This window comes from Ammospiza nelsoni, chromosome 1, assembly GCF_027579445.1.
Source record: "Ammospiza nelsoni isolate bAmmNel1 chromosome 1, bAmmNel1.pri, whole genome shotgun sequence".
Taxonomy (NCBI): Eukaryota; Metazoa; Chordata; class Aves; order Passeriformes; family Passerellidae; genus Ammospiza; species Ammospiza nelsoni.
In genome coordinates, this window is record NC_080633.1 from 4986780 (window position 1) to 5012242 (window position 25463).

General features: G+C 45.0%; 2 protein-coding genes across 2 annotated transcripts in view; one reads left to right on the forward strand and one right to left on the reverse strand.

Moving 5' to 3' along the window:
- The window catches only part of DLEC1 (DLEC1 cilia and flagella associated protein), a 33417-nt gene extending 19255 nt beyond the window's left edge, over nt 1-14162 (forward strand). The window contains exons 24-38 of the mRNA XM_059468967.1: nt 617-802; nt 897-955; nt 2309-2460; nt 2967-3070; nt 4137-4207; nt 4833-5050; nt 6011-6145; nt 7372-7494; nt 8527-8621; nt 8717-8801; nt 9330-9539; nt 10425-10586; nt 11526-11679; nt 12272-12392; nt 13968-14162. Of these exons, the coding sequence (XP_059324950.1) occupies nt 617-802; nt 897-955; nt 2309-2460; nt 2967-3070; nt 4137-4207; nt 4833-5050; nt 6011-6145; nt 7372-7494; nt 8527-8621; nt 8717-8801; nt 9330-9539; nt 10425-10586; nt 11526-11679; nt 12272-12392; nt 13968-14076 (1984 nt within the window). The 3' untranslated portion in view covers nt 14077-14162. The remainder of the gene's footprint in view (nt 1-616; nt 803-896; nt 956-2308; nt 2461-2966; nt 3071-4136; nt 4208-4832; nt 5051-6010; nt 6146-7371; nt 7495-8526; nt 8622-8716; nt 8802-9329; nt 9540-10424; nt 10587-11525; nt 11680-12271; nt 12393-13967) is intronic.
- A 772-nt stretch (nt 14163-14934) lies between these two features.
- Nucleotides 14935-25228, reverse strand: ACAA1 (acetyl-CoA acyltransferase 1). The gene is made up of 12 exons (XM_059468978.1): nt 25031-25228; nt 24138-24231; nt 23833-23890; nt 22932-23011; nt 22442-22484; nt 20879-20977; nt 20304-20384; nt 18089-18279; nt 17826-18005; nt 17019-17074; nt 16395-16540; nt 14935-16052 (listed from the first exon to the last, which is right to left on the reverse strand). The coding sequence occupies exons 1-12, from the start codon at nt 25220-25222 to the stop codon at nt 15977-15979; spliced, it is 1296 nt and encodes a 431-aa protein (XP_059324961.1). The 5' UTR covers nt 25223-25228; the 3' UTR covers nt 14935-15976.
- Nucleotides 25229-25463: the final 235 nt, after the last annotated feature.

Consider the following 25463-nt stretch of genomic DNA (forward strand, 5'->3'; position numbering starts at 1 on the left):
CTGGCAGGTTATACAGGATAAAAATCTGACCCCAGTATTACCGCGCCTGAGTGGGCGCAGCTGGTGAGAGAGAGACGGTGAATCTTGTTTCTTGAATCAGAAGGCATATTTATTAAGATATTATATATAATACATTATGACTATACTAATTAGAATATAAAGAGAGGTTTGCAGAGCAGCTAGGCTAGCTAGGAAGAGATAGAAAAAAATCTACAACAAAGCTGTGGCCAAGGACTCAGTCCCCTGGCTTGCACTGGTGATTGGCCCTTAATTATAAACATAGGAAATGAGCCAATCAAGGTGTTCCTGTTGCATTCCCCAGCAGCTGATAATAATTGTTTACCTTCTCTTCGGGGGCCTCTGGCCTCCCGAAGACACAGAAATCTGAAAGAAAGGATTTCTGTGGAGAAATGTCTGCGACACCCCAGATAAATCCTTATATGGGCAGAAGTGAAAAAATGAAAAGCAGAAAATGCTGATGGCAAAAATCATAGACTGCATGGTCCTTTTACACTGTGCATCACAACCACATTGCACATTTTTATATGTCCTGAAATCATCTGTGGCATAAGAACATAAGACCCATGTCTAAATACTACTGTTATTTTTCTGGCAGTGATGAAGGACAAATGCCACAAAGCCCATGTGAGCTTCTTTTGGACTTTGGGTCTGAAGTTGAAGTCAAAGATGTTGTAAAGCATCAGCTGATTCTTACAAATCTCTCAGGAATCAGAGCTCCATTCACACTGGAAGCTGAGTATTTCAGTGCCTGTTTGGTGCCTCCAGAACAAGGCGCCTGCCCGTGAGTCTTGCTGTTCTGCATAATGATTCAAATACTAATTTAGGTCTGGTTTAAACCTGAAATCGGATTAATTTTTTTTTTCATGCTCTCCAAGCTACCTGGTGAAAAAAAGGGGGCCTGTCACAGAGCATGCAGCCAGAAAAGTAAAGTCAGGTATGAAAATATTTCTTCTGTGGAGAGAAAGTGAAAGCCAGCTGAATGCCAGCACTCAATGTGCCAGTCAGGCACATCTTCTCATTGTTGGAGTATTTGGTGAAGTCTAAACTGTTAAATTACTTAATTCCTCTGTTCATTCCTGAGTTTGAAAGCCCAGCTTGTATAAGCATTAGGTCAATCCCTTTCCTTTCCTTTCCTTTCCTTTCCTTTCCTTTCCTTTCCTTTCCTTTCCTTTCCTTTCCTTTCCTTTCCTTTCCTTTCCTTTCCTTTCCTTTCCTTTCCTTTCCTTTCCTTTCCTTTCCTTTCCTTTCCTTTCCTTTCCTTTCCTTTCCTTTCCTTTCCTTTCCTTTCCTTTCCTTTCCTTTCCTTTCCTTTCCCTCTTTCTTTCTTTCTTTCTCTCTCTCTCTTCCTTCCTTCCTTCCTTTCCTTCCTTTTTTTCTTCCTTTTCTTCATCTTTTTCTTGCAAACAACTGTATGAAACAAAGTTGGTGATTCTGGTGACAGTCCACTCCCAGAACACTCCCAGCACATGGGATGGATGACATGCAGAATGTTTGGCTCTTTCTCTCCCACACAGTTTTCCAGCACCAGTGCAGCAAGTTTTTCTCCCTCAAACCCTTTACCATACCTTCCCCACTGTGGAAAGCTACAGCACAGCCCCATCTGTCATTTCTGATGTGTTGTACTGAAAAATGATAATATTTACAGCCACATGAGACTGAGGGAGGGAGGAAATGGGAGCAAAAAGCTGTGAAGTGTGGATGTGTTTTCTGTATCCAAAGTAAAACTTGCACATATTGGTACCTTGCCATAGAGTTTGGTATCTGTTCCACAGGCAGAGCTTTTCAGCTGTTGAGTTAGTGCTTAAGATTAGAAAAATGCTGTTCTGACAGATTCCATGCAGGCCTAGGTAACTCAGAATGTGGAAAGGCTTTGCTCTTTGTAATTAATTCTTTGCATGGAAGAGCACACAGAGGTAAACAGGCAGCTGCTAGTGAACAAGAAGCAGTCAACACAAATCCCAGCCTATTTTTCTCAGTTTTTTTCAGGTAACCAGCTAGTGCTTTGTATATCCCAAAGAGTTTTGGATCAGGTTTCTGGAAGGGTTGTCCTGCTGTAAAATATTCTGGGCAAGCACTAACTCTAAAAACAAAGTAAGACCCACTGCAGAAGGGAACTTGGGTAAAGTGGTACAAATGTGAGCTGTGCAAATGATCCCAGGGTTTCTAAGTCAGTGAGGTTAAGCTGATTAAAGGCAACGAAAATTGTGGTCCTGTGTATTCTTTGAAAGACTAACTTTGTTCCATTTCCTCAGAATTCATGAAATGCTTCTTTGCTCTGCTCCTTCAGAGTTTGCAGCAGCGTTGCTGTCCCAGGGGAAGGGAGCAGCTTTCCATATCCAACCTTCCTCAGGAACCCTGGAAGCTTTCCAGCAGCTCACCATAGAAATAGCAGCTTACAACAACATGTGGGGAGAGTACCAGGATTACCTTGTCTGTAAGGTAGGTGAGGTTTTGGTTTTACCATTGCAGATTTTACACTAATTATATTTCCCAGATGCCTTTCTGTTAGAAATACTTTATCAGTCTTTTAAGCCTTCAGTAAAAATTCAGGATGGATCTTGCTATACCACTACTTTCAATGAATGTAAGGAGCAATTGTTTGGTTTTAGGGGGACATGTTTATTCTTTGGGAGGTTTTCATGTGCCTTGAAAATGACTGGAGTAGTTTTGATTTATAACATCTGTTTGGGAGCTGGCCAGTGCACTGCTCTGCTCTACCAATACCATAGATTGTGTTGTGTAGAAAAGCAGCAGGAAAGCTGATAAATGCATGAGGTATTGCATTCTCCTGCTGAGAAGAGTTGTCGTTAGCATATAAATTAGAGGTTGTCAAAGGAAACTAGTCAAAATTATTTGAAAATCCAATCAGTTTGCAAAACATAATTTCATAACACAGAGAACTAAGGTGTTATCTTGATTCTAATAGCAAAAATTCCTTTTAATAGGTTGGACACTTACAACCTAAATTAATTCCTATGCAAATGACTGTGAAAGGCTGTCCAATCTTCCTGCAGGTGACAGGACCAAAACCAGAGCCACCCATTGTCAGGTATAGTGCAAAATACTGTCAGACAAATCAGTGAATGAAATGCCAATGGGCTGCAGCCAACACACACACCTGTTCCATCTTGTGATATAATGAGAAGGTCAGCAAAGTGTCAGTCAAAGCACAGTATCTGCTTCTAGAACATCAATACATTTTTTTTCTGCCAACACAATTAGAATATAATCTGCACTACAAGTCTGCTGAAGTGTGCCAGCTGTCTCTGTTCTGGGCTTGCAGCTGTAGAATTTCACCCAGTGCAGCCTCATCTGGCTCTGTGGAGATGGCAGCTGGCACATGGTGGCAATTCTCATCACCCACAGCTCATTTCTCCCTGGCCCTTTACCTGCACCAGGAGAAATGCAGCCCTGAGGTCAGCAGGGGAAGGTTTAAACCTTCTCATACAGCAAATGGCATCTGCACCTTGGGATGAGGGGTAAGGGCTGTTTTTTGGGGAGCCCCAGCACTGCACATGGTTACTCTGAAATGTCTGAGACAACTGAAAAAAATTGGGGAAAAAAGAAAAGAGACAGATAAAATAAACCAATATTGTACTTCACAGTGTAGGCCATGTGTGGTGGTGTTCGCAGGGGTCCCAGGATGAAGGAAGAGACAAGAATGACTCCATGTTTCAGAAGGCTGATTTATTATTTTATGATATATATTATATTAAGACTATACAAAAAGAATACAACAAAGGATTTCATCAGAAGGCTGGCTAAGAATAGAAAAGGAATGATAACAAAGGTTTGTGACTGACCAAGACAGTCCAGACAGCTGGGCTGTGATTGGCCATTAATTAGAAACAACCTCATGAGACCAATCACAGATGCACCTGTTGCATTCCACAGCAGCAGATAATCAATGTTTACATTTTGTTCCTGAGGCCTCTCAGCTTCTCAGGAGGAAAAATCCTAAGGAAAGGATTTTTCATAAAATATGTCTGTGGCAGCCATGCCTTACCTGAGAGCCACTCCAGTGCAGCCAGATCATTTCCACTTTTAAACAACTCTGCAGTGATTTCAGACACTTCTGTTCTCTGCATGCACTGACAGCAAGCTTCCCTGTCCAGGTTTGGCACTCAGATCTCAGGAGGGTCCCCTGTGCTTCGGAGGGTCCAGCTCAACAATCCCACTCCCTTTGGTAAGGATGGCTTTTGAACAGCAAACATTGATGCCTTCATTGTGTTCCTTATAGAAATAAAAGTAGGAGGACCCATTAACCTGTTAATTGACAGGCATACTTGTTCCCTAATAAAGATGTTTTTAGCAAAAAAAATAGAGGGTGACTCAATGTGTTGCCACTATGCAATTGCACATCCCATCCTGATGTAGCTGGGTTTACCCTCATTAAAATGGTGGGAATTCAGGATTTTCCATCCTGTTTTTATGGATTTCTTACAACACTAAGCCTGGTCAGTCAGGTGTGCTACCTGCTTTTTACTGGCATCATCTGGCTCTTCTGTTCTACCTTTTTAGCTTTTCAGATCAAAATAAGTCAATAACATTTTTTTAAATTTTAATTCTACTAGATCCATTTGCTTAAACAAAATACTCATCGTTTATTTTGATTATAGTTTAGGACATAGAAAGTGGCCAAACTGTAGCAAGCTCTAAAATAATTTTAATTTACAGCAAACATGGGAAACCTAAGAGATACATTTTAATACAAATCCTGTTGGCAGACACAAATTTGATATTCTGGTACCAACTAAGCCATGAGCCCTCACTGACTGGAAGTAATTGTCCTTTTTTCCTTTCCCATTCAGACATCCGGCTGGACTTGGAAGTTTATAACCAAGAGCCAGATGATGAGAAGCTGGTGGACCTGTTGGTGCTCTTTGGAGACCCTTTTCCTCCTTTGGACATGGCTGGAAAGGAGGCTGCATCAAATGGTAGCAGCTCAGGGTCAAAGGTAGTGTTAAAGCTGGATCCAGCTGCCATTCCCTGTGGGAGCATTTATCCAGCTCTGGAAAGCACAGATGAGGTCAGCTCTTAGGCTGTTTCTTGTACTGCTGCTGAGATACATGATGGGATTTTGGCATGAAGGGTTGAAAACAATAACAGGAGATAGAACTTGTAACTAAGAGCTGGATTGTTAAAAGGAATGTCAGCTCCTCTCCCAGTTAAACATGCAATATTGCGGGTAAGTGGCTTTGGGGATCCGCAATCTGTTTCCAGAGTGAGCTATAAGCAATTAGCTCTCTTTAAAAATGTTTAAAAAGCTAAAGAAATACTATTTAAAATACTGTCAGTGACAAACTATTGTCATTATTACATGAAAGAATTAAAAATAACTAAACCTCCTTAATTTGGCTCTGCTTTTCTCATGGGTGCTTTCTGGCATCAACAAGTGCTGTAGTCAGGGAGCAGAACCCACCCTGCAAATTTCAAATTGCACCTAATGATATGGAGGTATTATCCCAGTGCTAAAATTAGATTGATTCTTTTAGAATATGGTAACATTTATTACACATGGAGTTTGATTATAATGTGGCAATTTAGTGTCTTGAAGGGCTGGCAATGACAGGGAGAAGGTATCCCCCAGGATATTCTATATTTCTCTGGCAAAAGCTTCACAGAAAAAATATTAAAATCACATTTTCTCTGCTTCAGCTCAGCATGCACAGTTATTTTGAACAGAGCTCTAACCTTTCTTGTGCACAAAAGGAACAGCACTGCCCCAGAGTGCTGGTTTGTATAATGGGCCAGAGGTGTCAAGATTGGGTAGAACTGGACCCAAGCATGCACATTTTCCAAGGAATTCAGGAGAGCTACTCTGTGGATGAGAAATTTAATGTACAGGACACATCCACGTGTCCAGCCCTTGTGCCAGAAAGAAACTGGAGCTGGCCATGCTTCCTGAGCAGTTCCCTGTGCACATCACTCACATTCCTCCCTTGCAGTGTAACAGTTTTAACCATTCCCCACCCCTGTGTCTCTGCAGCCTCCAGGTTCTGACAGCAAAGAGATGGAAATCAGCAGTCAGGAGTCTGCAGGAGAGAAAAATATCTCTGTACTCATCCGACCTCATGAGGGGGTGCTTGCAGACAGCCCCTACTCCGTTGCTCCAAAGCAGATAGTAAGCTTTTACATTTTCTTTGGGCTTAGTTTTAGCACATTTTCTGCAGGGCAGAGAATAAGAGAAGGAGAAGGAGGTAGCTTTGAGTTTGGTTTGAGGTAGACTATTAAGCAGTGAAAGGAAGGCTTTGGAGATGATCATGAGAGGAGTTTGCAAGGTCAACAGAAAGTGTCCTATCTATATCTGAGCTGTGACCTGATGACTGGACTTAAGTGTTGTACACCAGAGTGACATCTCTGGTCTTCTCACTTGGGCTGGCATGGTGAAATGTGGGAGCCATCCAGCCTGAAGCTGTGGAAACATGCAGAGCTGGAAATCAGGCTGCTGGAAAGGGGTGCTCTGTAGATAACTGGTGAATAAACCATTGTAACCACAGTGCTTCACAAGTGACATCTGCAAATACACAGTGTCACAATCCCTTAGGAATATCATATAATAAAGTCAGCACTAGAAAGATCTAGCTGTGAGTGACAGGGCTGCCCAAAACATCAGTGTGCCAGTTTTATTTTTAAATATTTTTTGCCAAAGGGTTTCAGTTGCAAGTTAAAATGAGCTAAAGATTACATAAAAGGAATGATGATAGAAATGAAGCTGCAGTCAGCTCTGAGGTGGCTGAGGCTGAGAAAGGTCAGACAAACAACTGCCTCACTGTGGAGGCAGCTTTTGTGGGGTGTAGCCAGCAGCAATATCAGGATTTAACCTGCACAATTCACCTAAAGAAAGTATAATCTAGCCAGCCTGTAAATCCCAGAAAATCCACTGCAGCTGGCTAGTGCATGTGATTACATTCCCTGCTGTCATGTAAAATTAAAAAATCGCCAAGACTAAACTGAGCTGTAAAATACTTTTAGTTCACACTTGTAACTCTTCAAAAAATGTTTCATATATGAAAGTTGTGGAATAATCACCTAAGGTAGTCAGAGAGTAAGAGTGAACAGAAGTGGGTATTTTTAAATGCAAACAGATGTGTACATATGTTTGTGTACTTAGAGAGTTGGTTTGTGACCGTGCTTAAACTCTGTTGATGCTGAAAAGTGGCCACAGTGATATTTGCAGTTGAAGTAATTGTCAGTTTGGCTGTCACATGTTGGCATTTTCGTGCAAGCCTGAGCCCGTGCCCGGGGGATTGCGTGCTGCTTGTGCAACTCCGTTTTGGCAGCCGAGTCCCGAGGTTCTTGTGCAATCCCCGACGGCTCCGTGCCCTGAACGCTCTCTCCCGGCCGCAGGTGGTTCCAGGAGGTGGCAGCAGCGACATTTACATCTCCTTCACCCCGCTCGTCATCCCCGACACCGAGGCGGAGCTGAGCTGTGCCGCGCTGCTGCTGGGCTTCATGAGCCTGGACAGCAAGGTAAACTGGCTGTCACAGCAAGGCCACGGGGGAATGTCATTTCCCTTCCTGTATTTATGTACAGGCTGCTGTTACCTGGCCAGTCTGTGTAAACAGTCCAGTTCCTGCCATCCTGTACATTCTTCCTTAACCAGGGCTGTTCATCTGTTGCATTTCTCTTGGAAGCGTTCTGGGGTAGGAATGTCACCATCTCCTTGCATTGTCTGGGGCAGCAGACCCCAGACAAAAGCCCAGGGGTTTGAAATGCTGTCACAACATCAGGTTTTATTGCTAACAATAATTAACAATGGAAGTGAGTCTCAGGACTGCTGAGTCCTGTTCCTGGCTCTGCATCCACCTTCCTGTGTGAATTTGGACAGCATATATCTCCTCTGGGAAACTTCCTCTTCAACAACTGCTGATGTGAGGCTTGATCAGGGTTTTATGAATGGCTCAGTGATTCCCTGACATGAATTGTTGCAAAGGTGCAAGGTGACCTGAATGAATGCTAATAGAATGTTCAATAAAAACAACCCTAATAATCCTTATTCCTGAAGAAAGGGAATACATGATGCTCACTCACCTGGCTTGCAAAGGCTTCATTAATTTCATATATATCAATGTCATTCAGAGTCAGACCTATGGGCCAGAAAAGCCAGGAGTAGAATAATAGAGTCCTGGAATGGTATGAGTTGGAAAGGACCATCTGGCTCCAACCCTGCCATGGGCAGCAACATCTTTAACCAGAAAAAGTTACTCCACACTCCATCCAACCTAGCCTTGAATGTTTCCAGAGATGGGGCATCCACAGATTCTCTGGGGAACCTGTTCCAGAGTCTCACCACCCCCAGAGTGAAGAATTTCTTCCCAACATCTGACCTAAACCTTCCCTGCACCTGTATCACCCACAGCCATTCAGAGTCCAGCTACTGCTTGGCCTCTGCTGTTCCATCATTGCCAAGCAGAGCCCTATTTTGGCTGCCAGCTCCAAGCAGCATTTCAGGTTCAGTGCTGCCATTTCTCACAGGATTTCTGTTCCCATCTTGTTGGCAGCTGGCCAGGGGGGTGCCCAGCAAGGTGCGGCGCAGCCACGTCTACGAAGCTCCCCCGCTCCGAGTGCACGTGGAGGCTGTCCTGAGACATGCCCTGTAAGTGCCACAGTCACAGGTGCCACCCTCATGGCAGGCTCAGCTGGGACAGGGATGTGACAGGGATGTGACCAGCCCTGCTTCTTTACACTCAGGTTGGAAGTGGAGATGGATCACGAGAGAGGAATGGTGTTTTATTCAGTGGCGAGTGATCTCCTACCTGCCAAGCCTTTCTCTGGAGTGAGTATTTCCCACACTGATGGATTTGGCTGCTTTGTATTGTTGTGCTGCTGGGAGAATTCAGAGCTGTGTGCACATGGATGTGAAAATGCTTCCTAATCACCAGTAGCCTCATTTTCTGTATTGCACATAACAAGAAAGGAACAACAACAACAACAAAAAAAAGCATACAAGCACTTATTAGCCAGGAATAAGAAAAGCTGATCTCAGACAATGCCTGTTTTATTCAAATTTTTTTTTCATTGTAAGGGAGTTTTTAAGTAGAAAAATAAGTTCTGATTTTCAGGACATGAAAGTCCAAAAGCAAAATGAGTCACTTCAGTTGGGTGACCCTTGGCATTTGAAAACTTAGACTTTATTATGTTACTTTTATTTTGGCTTTTCACTCAAGAAATGTTGAGTAACGCAGGTAGAAAATAGTGGATTGCTTTGGGGTAAAATCCTTCAGATTTTACCATTACCAAACAGAGCAACACAGACCTCTCCAGGGAGTTAAAACTGACCAGTTCTGAATCATTTCTCCCCCAGGTTTTGACAGATGCAGTAATTACTCAGAGTTTGAAACTCATGAATTGTACCAAGGCCCGGCTGTACTTCAGGCTCTTTCTGTCTACACCCTCTATGCCCTTCAGCCTCTCCAGCTCAGATCCCAAAAAGAGCACAGAAACATCCCACAGCAAGAAGGAGGAAAGGAAACAGCAACTGCAACATGTACTTTATCCACAGCAAAACATGCTGGTAGGCTCAAAAATAATAATCCTGTGCCAGATTACAGAGTTTAGTAATTGGTGTGTTAGTGTGGCCTGGAGGAACCACAGAAAAACACAACTGGTATAGAAATCTCCCAGTTTCAGGGGAAATAGTGCTGTATTAGCAAATGCTAATTACTGCCATTTTGCCTCCTACATTGCAGGTGCAGATTTTTTTTCTGCAAATAATCTTTTTTTCTGTTCCTGATGTGCTTTTCCCATCAACTCTGACCTGTTGCAAACTCTTGCAGAAAACCCTGTGGGTTTGCAGCTCACTTAAATCAATAGCCATATATATGTTGGACAAATTAAAAGATTTCCAAGGACTGCAATCTTCCCTCGTTTCCTTAAATTAGATGTGGGCAGTGCAAGGAGAGGAAAATTTGATTAGTTTTGGGTGTACAAATTACATTAAAGGAAATGAAGTCCCAGAGTAGAGAATTAGGTAACCTGCAAAGAATGAGTAACTGTTGCATTTTTGAAGTGTGCTTCTCATTTCGCTGTGTTCATTTTGACACACACATCTCAATTCTGCATGTGGGGGAAGAAAGAGGATTTAGATGTCTAAGACAGCTTTGGGAATGTGGCATTTGTACCCTCAGGAACTCAAAACCTTTGGCTTGCTAGAGGCTGTTTCTCCCCTGTGGTTCAGAGATCAGCTGTTCCCCTTTACACTCCATCTCTGTGTACTGGATTCATAGGAAATAGCTGTGGTTTTTTTCTTTAATTGTATTGCTTTGTTCCAGTGGGAATTTGGCTGCTGGCATGACACCTTTGGGTTCCAGTGGGAAAATGTGTGCCTGGGCCTTTGCGTACTTTGGATTTCCTGCACACAGTTGTCATGTGATGGTCATCAGGATTTCTCTTCCCACAGGTGCAAGTGTCATTCCACACAAGTCTGGGGTTACTCAGGTATCAGCATTTGCCAGAGACCCAGCTGCTTCCTGGATGCCAAGTGCTCCAGCTGGAGAGTGGAGAGAGAAAGCTGAAGTTTCATCAAAATCTGGTCATTGAGCACAGTAACTGCACTACCCAGGTAAGGCCAGGACAGGGCTCTGGGCCCTGGGAAAGGGCTGTTTCAGCAGCATCTCTGACTGGGATTAGGATTTCGTCAGCCTTGAATTACTCTGGAGTAAATGGGGTCATCCAGGGAAGTAAATGGCTGTGGGGCTGCTCTCTGCTGATTCTGCAGGTGATTCCCAGGTGGGCTGTGCAGGTTGGGGTCACACCCTGGTACCCCAGCTCTGCACGGCAGCCCGGGTGACACTCAAAGGACCACACACCCAGTCTCAGGATGACTCTGAGACAGGAGTCAGGGCTGTCTCAGGGAACAAGCCATGCCTGAGTCACCAGGCAATGCCTCCTGCAGCAACCAGGGGCTTCTGGAAAGGCTCCTGAGTCCACTGAGCTCCTGCAGTGTGGTCAAAGGCCAGGTGCATGTAAAAACTGATCCCTTCCAGTCAGAAATCTATAACCCCTTCCCAGCCTGCAACACCCAGCACACTGCAGGCACTCCTGTGTTCCTTTCACACCAGGTATTTCTGAGGCAGGACCTGTGTGAGACTGAGCACCATACCTAAGATACAGTCAAGTGAATCATAACCTTGGGCAATCTGCACAAACTGAATGACTCACAGTGGGCCATACACAGTCCTGAGGGACCAGGAGATGCTGTAATGTCTGCAGCTCCACAGAAAACCCTAAAAACAAATGAGAATGTTCACTCTGTGTTACTTCATTAAGACCACAGTGTCTGGTTTGAAAACCTGTCCCAAAAAAGTAACAAACAAGCAACAACTTCATTCACTCAAGGCTGTAGAATGGGAATTGACTCTATTGTGAAAGAACACAGAACAATCATTCTTGATTCAGTGGTTGGGGTTAAGAATGGGAATTGTTGTAAATTCAGGAATTACTAAAGCTCTGTAAAACTCTGGTGGGTTTTATTCTCTTTTCCCTTTCCCCTGTTTTGCAGCTGGTCCCAGTGACTGCCTATCTCACTGTTCCAGTCCTGGAGCTCTCCTGTGACAGGGTTGATTTCCAGAGCTGCTTTGTTGCACAGACCAAGACAGAACATGTCTTCCTGTATAACAGGAGTGGCTGCAGGAGCTACTGGACTGCTTTGCTGGGTATTCTGGTTTTGCAATTGATTTCCTTGTTACAGAGTTTCACTAAGACTGCATGCACTCACTCAACATAGGGGCAAAATGTGATGATCCTGGGTGCAAACATGGTTTGCTTTTGTTCTCACTGATGTGGCCTTTTTCCTTCCTCTCTTTCCCCTCCTTTTTTTCACAATATTATCAGTACCACTACTGATTTCAGCAGTTACTCCACATCTAACCAAAAGATTGAGTCTCAACCCTCACAATGCTTGGACATGCTCTGCTCATTTATAAATCAGTCCTGAGGGGCAACAAGAACCAGCAGCTCCTCATGGGTTGTTTCAGCATGAGCCTAATGCTGTTAATAATAGATGTTAATAACAGATTCCAGAGGAAAGAAGATCAGGGCCTTATTATTTCAGTGTGGAGACCACTGATCACTGCCCTTGATGAGAAGATGAAAGCAGAGTCTGGGCACATGCACAGAAACCCTCTGACAGTGTGAGACATGATGTGTTAGTTGCTCAGCAAAGAGGAGCATTGCCATGAGTGCTGCTTGCTGTACAGTTAGAGGGTGTTGTATGGCTTTGTTTGACATTTGCCCCTTCCACTGCAGATGAACAGAAAAGCCCTAAGGCCATGCAGGTATTTTCCATCTTCCCAACCAAAGGCATTTTGGAGGCACGTGAAGGGGAGGCACCTACCAGAGAGATTCTGCAGATCAGCTTTGCTGCAAGGTACAGTTAACTGTAATTGTGACTGAAATTGTGCTCTTCACAGAGAGCTGGGCTTGTTCAGCCTGGAGAAGGCTCTGGGGAGCCTCAGAGCCCCTAAAGGGGCTCCAGGAGAGCTGGAGAGGGACCTGGGACAAAGTGATGGGAAAGGGGGAATGGCTGCACACTGCCAGAGGGCAGGGTTAGATGAGAAAGAACTTTGCCCTGTGAGGGTGGTGAGGCCCTGGCACAGGCTGCCCAGAGAAGCTGTGGCTGCCCCATCTCTGGAATTAAGGCCAGGCTGGATGAGGCTTTGGGCAACCTGTTCTTGTGGAAGGTTTTCCTGCCCAGGGCAGGGGCTTGGAACAAGATGAGGTTTGCTGTCTTTTCCAACTCAAAACATTCCATGATTATATGATGAGCAAAAGATTTTAATTTCTTTGTTCTGATTAGGGAGATGCAACTCATTTAAAAAAATAATTTTTCATTACAAAGTATTTTTGGAGGTTATCACAGGGTGGCAGCAAGTTAGAATAAGTCTATCCTAGTGATTTCAGTGAGCTCTGAAAACTGCTGACAGGGAAATTTCAAGCAAGCTGTAGGTGAGTTATTGCCATAACTCCCATCTCCTTGGAACACAACCCAGTGTTTTCCATCACTGGAGCCACTGATGCTGCAGTGGGATGGAGCCTTGAGCAGCTGCACTAAACTGTCCCTACTTAGAGAAGCATGGTGGTCCAGAAGCCTCCCCAGGGTCCTGGCTGCCTAAATTTTTCTGGAATTCTGCTGAATATGCCTGAAGCACTTCTTTTTGTCTGACAAATACACTAACCAGAATGGCTGAAAATGCCTGGAAATACCAGAAAGCAAAGATGTTTCTGTTTAGCAACCAGCTCATCTGTGGGGCTCCATAGGAAGAATTCCCAACACAGCAGAGTGTGGGATCAATGTGGCAGTAGGAGATAATTATATGCAAGGTGTGAGGTGATTTTAATAATTCACCTCCCACTTCAGTGGTCTTTCTGCAGGGGAATTGTTTTATGAGAAGGAAAAAACAAAGACTGGTAGAACAGGCATTTGCTTCAGGCCCTTACAACAGCTGGCACTTGGGCACAGAGAAATCCTCCACAGGAGCACTGAGTGGCATTAGCCTTGGGCAAATAATGCTCTTCAACTTAGTGCAAAACTAGAGTCGTTGTAACCTTTTTGATGTTAATTTACAATTTGGACTCCACTGCCTGCCCCTTGTCTCAAGAGGAGTGACAGAAACTTTTCCCTTCAAACTTTGTCACAGGGAGGAGTTTTCACATCAAGGCAGTGCAGGTGTTTGCTCCCAGCAGAGCTTCATTTCATTTATTCACCTAAACCAGAATATCTGGTAATGATATTCTCATTCTTGCAAAACATGAATCCAATGTCTTCAGGCACAGAGCTGAAGATCCTTTTCCAACACCTTGTACCCATGGAACACAGCCCTGTGGACTTGGCACTAACATTAGTGACCTGAGCATTCTTAGGACACCATTGTCCCCTTTTCTTCTCATCCCTAAACACAGGGCTGCATGTAGCTGTAACTGAACTTTTTGCTGTGCATTTTAGGAGCAACACTGACTATGAAGCAATTGTGACCATTTCTGGAATGCTGGAAGAGAAGCCTTGCAAGCTGCACCTCAGAGGGAGGGGAGTGCACTGTGGGAAGGTGCATTAAGCAGGACAATGTCAAGGTAACAGGTTGGATGCAGATGTGCCAGCAGCTGAGCCTGTATTTTCATCTACTTCTGTTTTTAGTAGGGACTAAACTTTCATTTTAGCAGAATGAAAATTCAGGTTATGAGGAAAGAAATTCTCCTGGTACCTTAACCAGTCATAATCACACTCTGTACTTTTACTTTTATTGCTGTGATAAGCTCAGCTTTAGGCACAGAACAAGGTTTTAAATTGCAAAGCAGCTGTGTAAGTCAGGCCAAAGCCCTCTGCAGAGCCCAGCATAGCTTGAATCACAGCTAAAGACTATTCATACCTTAAAGTAGCTTTTGTTTTGCCTCATTTATTTGTTTGACATTAAAATGGACATTGACACATAATAAAACAAGAATTGGTGAATAGGCCAGCATTTCCCAGGCTGTTTTCTCAGTGCCTTACATGAAAAAGGGAAGAGAGAACTTTCCCTGGTCTCCTTGGAAAATTACCAACCTGTGTGTTTCATCATGCTTGGGCCTTGAGAACATCCCCTTCAGCAACAGAGGGAGGAACCCTTCTTCATTTTCATTCTTTCCCCCCACATGGTTCCCATTTACTCTCACTTCTCTTTAAACTATTTTAGTATTATTTTAGCTAATGGTCACTGGAATTCCCACTTCTGAGTTTGTTAAATTTTCCACTTCCATGAAATAAAAGGCTTTTATAAATGGCTCATTATTCCCTCTAAATAATTCAATGTTTTGGTTCTAAGACAGGACCTGTGTGATTGCTGGGTGAGACAGGTTACAGCATGGGATTGTGAAAATATCAGAGAGCTCTAACTCATGATGACCTTCAACTAAAAATCATCATAAAAAGGAAACAATTGTATTGCAAGAACCCAATTGTATTATTAAGTGCAAAAACAAAAGTCAGGACAAAGAACTTCAGTTTGTTACAAATTCAAAGCAGCAACGAGTAAATTTCCTTTTCAAGCTGAGTTTCAGTGATCTTTCTGTTCAGATAGGAGAAGAAATAAGGGATGACAAAAGACACAAGATAGAACATGTTTGTATTAGCACTGAAGGACTGAGCTGTCACTGATGTTCATGTGCCTGCAGTAAATGTAATGCTGCTCTTTGCTTTATGTTAGGTAGGTAAATATGATTAAGCACAAGATTGTCCTTGGAGTCACACAAACTGACACTCAGACATGTAAAAGGAGGAATGGCCACAGCCAAATCCTGTCTTCTAGCAATTCACCAGAACCTTTCCATTCAGGCATTTCCTGTGGAAATTATGTTCAGTCCTTCCACTTTCTCCCACTGGAGAGAGGCTTCAGAGCAGCTGCACCAGCAGTGAGCTACAGCCCATCCTCCAGTGTAGGGACAATTTCAGACACAGACAACTTCTGACACAGTTGTAAAGGCAAGGATGTCAAGTCTTTGCTTCAAAACAAGCTCTTTTAAACTTCTTACAAAATGGTGAAACCTTTTGAGGAAATGCGGGAAAAGTCTTTTCACCTGGACTGATGTCTTCATTTTGAGTGACTCTTTTTGCCAATTTGTCATACAAAAATACTGTCCCATGAACTATTACCCTTTGGTAATATTCACAGAGTAAAAAGATCAATTAAATTTAAAATAATCACCACATCATTCATAATCATCTCACCACAGGCTGTAGTTGAATTTCAGCTGAGCTAATTAGTTATGTCAGGAAGCCACGTGCCAGTTTTGCATTTCCTCACCTTCTTTGCAGAACTGCACCATTAATTCTACTTCACAATTTCTGCCTAAAATGTGTAGATCTAGTAACAAATCCCAGAACCCACTTGATTTCAGTGGCAATCACTTGCCATGCCTGGGGAAGGCAGAGAGGGAGCTGTGGTGGTGTTGTGTCAGCCCTGGAGCTCACTTCACTTCATTTCACTTCCCCGGGTACTCGAACACGGCTGCAGCTCCCATGCCAGTTCCAATGCACATGGACACGACTCCATAGGCTCTGAAACAAAGAGCACGTGGAATTAAGGGAAAGAAAAACACAGCTCAGCTTTACATCATCCAAGGAAAAAATAAAAATAAAGAATACAATAAATATGAGCTGTCTACTGCTCTCCTGTTTCGCTAGGAGAGCCCTGGGGAATTCAGGTTCGAAGCCAACGATAGGATGGAGAAAGCTTAACCAAAGGGACAGTTACCTCATTCAGGGGATGGAAGAAGCTTTACCCAAAGGGACAGTTACCTCATCCAGGGGATGGAGAAAGCTTAACCCAAACTGGTGACCCCTGAGCCTGTGGGAGCTGCAGAGGCAGCAGGTGAGGCCCGTGCTGATGTGAGCACTCACCTCTTCCCTCTGCGCTTCAGTTCATTGAGCAGAGTGACGACCTGGCGGGCCCCAGTGCAGCCCAGGGGGTGTCCCAGGGCTATGGCTCCTCCCAGGGGGTTCACCTTCTCCATGGGAATGCCCAGCTTCTCCACACAGTACACAGCCTGCAAAGACACAGGGAGTGATTTCATGGAGGTGCTCTTGTCTTCCTTAGTTCTCAGCTCTGCTCCTGCAGGTCAGAGGCCTGAGCCCAGCCAGACCATCGTTCTCAGGGGAAAGGAGGGGAACTGATGCAAGGCAGAGAAGTGAGCTAAAACTGTTCACTCATCTCAAACTGAGCCCACACACATTCAGACAACCTGACAATAAATCACAGACCTGATGAAACAGATGTTGCAAGTTGGTATGAGAGCACAATAGCCAATTCTTACTTAGTGGACTTTTTTTTCCCCAAGATTAAGCTGTATAAGCAATGTCCTGGTCATTTTTATTTGAAGGAAAAGGAAAATAGTCTGCACATGTTATTAACATTTGGCTGAAGATGTAATATGTGGAACAAGTTAAAAATCTTAACCTGGAGACCAAGCTGAAATACATTCAGTTGCCAAGCAATGCAGCAACACAAACATGATGCTCACTCACCTGGCTTGCAAAGGCTTCATTAATTTCATATATATCAATGTCATTCAGAGTCAGACCTATGGGCCAGAAAAGCCAGGAGTTAAAAGGAGATATTTTTGCCTCATGACTATATCAAAGAGAGCAACTGCCTGACAGCCTCCCTCTATGAATTCCAGTTCTACTCCATCTAAGAAAGAGCTCAGCTCCATGTGGGGTATCTGCACTTGAACAAGTTTATGTACAGCAGTGTCTAAAGACTGCAAAACATCCCAGCTCATGGCACTGTGCCACTGAGTCTGCCAGGTTTCCTCAGATTAAGTGTGGTTTCTCTGCAGAGGGATTAAGGATTGAAGGGTTTGGAGAGTGAAAGATAAAGCTACAGGCAGGCATGGGACTGTAGCCAGGCCAGGCTAAATCAGCCCATCAGCCAATAAAGCTCTTTAATCCAATGAATGTGGTAAAAAACCTAAGTGAGATGACAAAACTGTACAGAGAAAAATCCATCAAAAACCAAACACAAAACCACCCCCTACACATTGGCCATAATAGAGAAAACAGCACTGAGCACTGAATCACTTGCCACATGTCAGCTCTTGTTGAGTCTGTGCAGGGATTTACTCCTGAGCTTCTCAAAGGTGACTGAATGACAATTTACACACCAGTACAAGGGAAAGGCATTCCAACAATCTGAGGCAGGACCTTTTTTACAGTTTCAGATTTAACTTCACTGTTCCTGGGGCCAACAGCTGCACAAGCTTGAATAATATAAGCTTAAATCTCAGTGTAAGGAGTCTGATCTGCTTTGCCTGAACGGCAGCTGGTTCTCACCTGCCTTTTCCACAGCAACAGGGATGGCATAGGCTGGCCCTATGCCCATCACATCAGGTGGCACCCCCACCACAGCAAAGGACCTCAGCACCCCCAGCACTGGCAGGCCCAGCTGTGCTGCCTTGGAGCGTTTTGCCAGGAGAACAGCAGCTGCTCCATCGCTGACCTGGCTGGCATTCCCTGTGGGAACAGACCTGTTAACATGCTTTTTGTTAAAGGCAGCTAAACCAGAGCAACAGCACCAATGGAACAGCTGAGCTCACCTGCTGTAGTGCTTCCATCCTCTTTGAAGGCAGGTTTCAGCTTTGCCAAGCCTTCCAGTGTTGTGGAGGGTCTGATCCCTTCATCTTGGTGCACAGTGATTGTTTTTTTGTTGCCATCACTATCTGCAACAGTGGTCTTCACTGGAACAATCTCTGTTTTAAACAGTCCCATCTGCTGAGCTTTTGCTGCTCTGGTAAAACAAAAAGAGTATGAAAGGTTAAAATATTTTGGGGGTGAAGTGCAAGAGAACTAAAGTGAAGGAAAGCAGTTAGACAGAGAATGAACTAAGGTGGGATTTTGTTACAGTCATATTTTTTAGAAAAATCTCCTTGCCTGGGATTCTTCTCCTAGGAAGCTGAGAAGCTTCAGAGAAAAAGGAAAACAATATTATCTCCTTTGTTTCTCCTGTGTTTTGCTCCTTTGGAATGTGTTTAGGCATTGTTTATCAACAGGTGGTTGTTTCATTGATTTCATGTGAATTGTTTTGACTTAATGACCCATCACAGTCAGGCTGTGTCAGGGCTCTGGAAAGAGTCAGGAGTTTTCATTAATATGTTTTAGCCTTCTGTCTGTATCCTTTTATATTCTTTAGTATAGTTTAGTACAATATTCTTTAATATATTCTAGTATCATAAAATAATAAATTAGCCTTCTAAAAACATAAAGTTAGATTCATCATTCCTTCCTTCGTCTGGGAACCCCACAAATACAAGAGGATTTGGTACCTTGTCCCTTAGTGGTGGTGAAGACAACAGGCAAATTCTTACTTCCATTCATGGAAAGACAAACTTTTTACCTCTGCATCAACATTATGGGCATTGTCCCTAAATCTGGGTCACAGGATCCCTCATTTCAGAGCAATATCCCCATTCTGTTCCCATCAACATCTGTGCCTGACTAGTCAGCACCACCACCCAACATGAAGTTTTATTTTTTTCAGGGGTACAGCCACACCACAAGTGTAAGAGAATAAATGAGCCCTAAACTAGCAGCAGTCAACAACTGTCATGACAAGGCAGAATACAATTAACTAAACCTGAATTAGCTCAAGCCATGTAGATTTAATCTTTCCTATCACCAAGATATTTTAAAAATCTAAATAACCTCTTCAAAGCAGAGCTTATTTAGATTTACCTTCCAGAGGTAAATACTTCAGAGAATACAAATTGGAGACTAAAAGCTTGTTTTACCTCCTAATCACTTTGCACTTTTACCCATAAAAAATGAAAATATTCAATGCTCCCAGGTAAGTGAGAGTTGTAGCAAAGTGCTGAAGGACAGGTCAGTAACTCCACAGATATCCTGAGACCAAGGCCAGAAAGTTACCCCTTGCCTCATGTGAGCTGAGGATCACATTCACAAACCCTTCTGGTTATCAGCTCCATGGCAGTGAGAAAGGCTGGCATGCCAAGTTCCCTGAGCAGCAGGGCCGGAATTTAAAGGTTAACTACCCTGTGCAGTGGCTTCCTGTGTTAGATAAATAACTGGACCAGGCTGATGCTTGAACAGAGCTCTGAAAGCAAGTTTAACTCTTTGATGGCAGGAACTTTATCACCTGCCACTGCTCTGGCAGCACAGCCTCATGGATTCTGGGGTCAGTTGATTTTGGCAGTGATTTAACCAAGGGGAAGGTTATCAGAGCTAGGACTGGACTCACTCAGAGCCAAACACCTGCACTGAGGACAAGCCACTCTTCTCACAAGCTCAGCAGTTCCCTACCAACAGCCACACTCAAATATTCCCTCATGGGAAAGGCTCCTCCTCCTGCTGCTCCCACATTCAGGTTCCAGTGATCCTGAGCCAAAGCCACTGTGAAAATACCTCACCAGGCACTGGTTCCAGAAACCTCCCTGAGGTTCTGTCACAGAAACAGAATGCTCTGGGTTGGAAGGGACCTTAAAGATCATCCAGTTCCACCCCTACTGCCATGAGCAGGGACCTTTGGATGCTGGAACAAGCAGGGCACTCACTGTTCAGGGTCTGTGAGATCAGTCCCACAATCCCAGCACAGCTCTGGACTCCAGTTCCCCCATCACCCACAACCCTGCTCTGCATTTCAGTTGGATCCCTCAGGCCTCTTTGCTCACTGTTAAGGACTGGAAGGCAACACAAAGGCTGCACTTCACCAGGAAGTAGCAGTGTGTTTTCTAGCTGTTCTTATTTCTTAACTAAAAGGTTAAAAAAACCCAAAAGACTAACAAAACCAGCATTTACTTCTGTTGGGAAGCCAAGGCAAAGGCATCTTGCTTCTTCCGGGAAACTCCAAACTTCTCTGCCACGTTTTCTGAGGTGATTCTGGGGAAAAACATCACAGAGTTAATGCAAGGACCCCTCTCATGGAGCTGCACTGGCTTCTACTGAGATCACACGAGGTATAAGCAATGGCTTTAGCTTGAAAGCCAAAATATGGTTAAACACAAGATTGTTCTTGGAGTCACACAATCTGACACTCAGACTTGTAAAAGCAGGAATGGCGACATTGAAAGCCAACTGCTGCCTTCTCAACTCAGAACTGCTGGCAGAAGTTAATCCTGAATCCGATCTAGGACCAGAACAAGGTTCAAATCTGTTCTCCTTGCTCAACAAGCCACTGATCTTAAGACAAGAAAATCTTTGATCAGAGTTGTTGATTCACCTCCATTTCACATCATTAATCTTCCACCACAGCCAAGGATGCCAACACACACAGCTCCAAGCTCACCACCTTCAGGTTGATTTGTAACTGTGGTGTCACTGAGGAGACAGAGCATCTATAAAACCCTTAAACTGTGGCAAGGGGAAACACTTACCCCATAGGAATAAGGCAATCTCGAGCTTTGGGGTTATCCATCATGTTGGAACTGATATCACCAGGGTTATTTGCACTTCTGAGGGACATTGTTTCCACTCTGAACACAAGAAAAATTTGAAATGCTCCATTAAGACTGATCAAAACTCAGTATCCTGACAACATGCTTTCCCATTATCCCACAGAAACACAGTTGCTAATTAGGAACTGGCTGAGGCAGAAGCTCTTTAATCATCAATTTAAGAATTATTATGAAATGAAAACAGATTGTGAGATTCAATTGGTTCTTGCTTCACTAGAACAGGATATCAATGTCAGCAGTTAATTTTTTGTGTTTCCACAGTTAGGAAGGAATTGCTATGATTCTGGCACATTTGTCCTCAAACACAATGAGGTTCAAAGGCTGGAGTTTTCAGTGAGATTGCCAACAGACATAAAAATACCATTCAGATCTTAAGAACAGGTTGGCAGTAGAAAAAGAAGTATTGAGCAAACCATGGCAAAGACATTTCAGTGAGTTGCACCATTTGTGTTTTGCAATAGAAAGAATTTCAGACATGGATCCCACAGGGTGCAATCTTTGACCCACAAATGAATTAACACATTGAAGATACTCCAATTTACTGCGGAAATACAAAGCCATCAGTTAAGACTCATGAGCTTTTGTAAGGTCAGTCTAGATCATGAAACCCACAATGGGAAGAGAGTTTGAATTCTACTCTGCACCACACAAATACCTTCATGAAGAATAAATAACAAAGAAACTACTCCTGGAAAATGAAAGGCAAGCAGAAAGTAAGGCAGCTTGTACTAAGTACTATCAGCGATTTAAACTAGCTCTAAGATGGGACACTCCATCACTGACTTCAGCTGCATCTGCTCCTGAAGGAAGGCACAGGACTGGGTTTTAAGTAAGGGAAACCCCAGCTACTGTTTTTAGTGCTTGAATCCAGGGTTTCTCCACTCTGTGGAAGAGTAAGACTTGGGATAAACCCAGCTCCCAAAAGCTATTTGCAATTTATGGATTGTATGTCTTCTGCAGGGCAGAGGCCACAGCCAAACCCAGTGCCTGGCACAGCCAGGGGTGCAAAGGCCATCAGTCCCTTTAAGCACAACATCTTGGTGGACATTACTGTGTGCAGTAATAATTAATGAAAGATTAGAGACATCAAGTTATAAAAAAAGAGAAACCCAGTATTTTGGCCTCAAGATTACTGAATAGCTTTTTTTCAGTCCTTCTTCTGAAGTCAATGTGTATGTGGTCACTAGTATTTCCCCCAAATCAACCTAAAGTTTACATAATCCTCCAAAAAATAAATATTGCTTGTGATGTTAGGACTGAAGCACAAAACAGCTCATCTGTCCAGCACAGGACAGATCCTGTAAGTCTGCAGAACACTGATTAGCACACATAGGATATTAATTTCTTCATCCAAGAGAGCTGCTGGTCTTTCAAGAGGCTAGTTAATTGCAGATTAGCTATAAAGCTAATTTTTTGGCAGGCTATTGCACAGGGACAGTGTTACCTTCAGGCTAAGCAAGCACTGTGAAAATCCTTCCTTACCCACAGGCCAAGCCAATGTCATACGCTCCATTTCGGATGCCACCTGTAACAGCAGTGCATAAATGTTCTTACTGTCAGCAGCAGCAAAAGCATTTCCAGCCCAGCTGCAGTTTCCAAACACCTGAGCACCCACAACAGCCAAATGGGCATTTCCTCACCCTCCTGCCTGCCAGAGGGACAGCCAAGGAGCTGATGGGGCTGAAGGCTAACATGGGGCCAGAGAGAGCAGGAAGGATTCTTCTGGGAGCTGCCTGATATGGAAGTGATGGTGGAACTTATCCCCAGAAAACCAAGTCCCTTCTCTAGGGATAAACTTGGCCACTTGAGGATATAAAAGTATTTAAACAACACCACACTGCAAACTCCCTACAGCACAAGACATTATCAGTGTTTTACTGCTCAGAGACACTGGAGGACAGGAGGAATGAGCCCTTGGGGTGGGACAGGCTCTGGGTGGATTGAGTCTGATGCCAGTGCCCACAACACCTACCAGCTATGTTGATAATGGCCTGCAGCCCGGAGGAGCACTGCCTGTTCACACTGGAGCACGGCACTGTCTCTGGAATGCCACTGGAAAACAAGGCAATGTTGGCAAAGCCTCAGTGATAAAAACAAACAACAACAACCTAAAGCTCTAAAGAGTGCATTTATCCACCGGATTAAACTTTAACCCTCAAGTTCCAGGCAGATCCCTTTATCCAGCTCTTGATCTATGTGGTCCTGCACCAAGGGAAAGCAAAGTGCAAAGATAATTTCCTCACTTCAATTGCAAGTGGCTCCAAGTGCTGTTTCCCCATGGGTTTGTCTTCAGAAGGTGCTCTGTAAGCAAGGCCCTGCCCTGGAGATCCTGAGCTCTGACCCAGGCCAGAAACCCTAAAAAGTTCTGTAATATTCATAATATTCATAATTATAGCAGGCTGTGCCTGCACTTTTTAAAGTGGTAGTTGTGCAGTGATTGATAGAAGCAAAGAATGGCAACAGGAACTGACTGAAATATTTGGAATGTGGGATCCAGCAGAAATATTTGGAATCTGGGATCCAGCTCAGGACAAGCCCCTGACCAGCACTGAGCAAAGACAGAAAGATCTGAGCCCATCCATGGTTTGGGGACCAGCAGAGAGAGGTGCAGCCTCAGAGTGCAGCTGGGAGCCCCCAGAACATCGTGTGCCTCTGAGAAGCCCAACACAGGCAGCACAAACAGATCAAACAGCTTCACCTGCCTCCCTGTCTCTTTGCCATCAGCACTCAGAGCTCGATCAAAGTCCAGTTTCTAGGCAAAAGGTGATTTGCTGTAACTCCTGGGAGTGCATGAGCCCCACTGCAATCTCTGACCTGTGCTGCTCCATGGCTCACTGAGGAGAGCAAGAACTTCAGTCTGGCTGAGAGCTTACCTTAGAAACTGTGCAACTCTTGCAATCAAGGCACCAGCTCCAGGCTGCAGCACATTGCCTGAGTGCAAAGACACAATTCCAGTCAATTGGCTGCACTCCCCTCACAGGCACTGAAGGGTGCTCCCATCACCACAGCTCAGTACTGCCCAGCACCAGGTCAGAGCCCAACACCAACAGGACAGGCATGAAAACCTAATGTTACACACTAACCCAGCTTCATGAGACTTGTGAGCATCCCACATGGGGAGCCTGTCCCACAGAGCTGCCCAGAGCAGGGGTTTCACCAGGCAGAGGCTGGCACTCACCCACACAGATGTCTCCCAGCACCTCAGGACGGAGGTTGACATCCTGAAGGACAGCTGTCATCACAGCAGCCAGCAGCTCATCAGGTGTTGTGTCCTAAAAGCACAGGGGATCAGCACCACCAGTGACCACCAGTAAGTGCCCTGTCACCAGTCTAGCCTCAGAGCACTTCAGAGGGCTGGCCTGCGGTGCTAAGGCAGCTTTACTCCACTCCTTAGCTCACTGTGGTTGTTTCCCTACCACAGCACAATTATTTGCATGCTTTTACCCCGGGTTTCCTTCAGGTACTGCTGCTTTCTCACCTTCCTTAGATTTATAGGAACACGCTCTGCAGGGCCTTAAAAATCACACAACTACAGAGATTTATGTGGCAAGACCCAGTGAATGGAGCCCCATTTGTTTTGTGAAAGAAGCAGGGCTGACCCCTCAGCTGCTGGGGAGCACTGCCAGCATGAGGAGACCTGTTTGGGAGGGTGACAAGGAACGAGCAGCACCCTCTGGGGTCAGCCTGGCACCGTGTTCTTCCCCAGCACCCTGTGAATGTCACCCAGGGAGAAGCAGGTTCTAGAAGGGTGGCAGGTCCGTGCCAAGCCGTGCAGGTGAGGGACACCGTGGCAGGGCAGGTGACAGCAGGCTGTGACCGCTGCCAGGGGAGCTGGGGGGACACAACGCCCGGCTCCTTCGGGGGATGCCACTGGCGCTGCCACCCCCAGCATTAAAACCATCACACAGCGCTGGGATTCAGACTCTCCCAGAGCACAGCAGCGGTGTCTGGGGGCCAAACAGGGGCCCAGCACCCAGGAGGGGAGGCGGAGAAGGGAGCAGCCCTTTCCCAGCAGGGATGCCAAGCCCCTGAGGGCACTCGGCGGGCAGGGCGGGATCCCCCGGGTCGTACCTTGAAGCCGCCGCGGCGGGCGCGGCCGATGGCGGTCCTGCGGCCGTGCACCACCACCACATCGTCGGGGCTGGCGGCCCGCGGGGGGCCCCCGGAGCACGGCACGGCCCTGGGAGCGGCCCCCGGGCCCGGCGCGGCCCCGGCCAAGTGCCCCAGCACCAGCTGAGCCCGCCGCGCCGCCGCCGCCGCCATCTTGTCACGGGAGCGCCTCGCTGCTTTGCATGAGCCCGCCCCCTCATTTACATACGGGAGGCGGAGCAAGCCTCCAGCTCATTTGCATTCCCCGCCCGCCTCATTTACATGGCACCGCCCCCCGGTCAACCCGAGCTCCGTCCGCAAAACAGCCCAAGAGAAACAAAAATAAAAAGGGGGAAATAAAGGAAAAAAGGAGGGGAAAAGGGAAAAAATGGAAACAGGAAAAAGAGAGTATGGG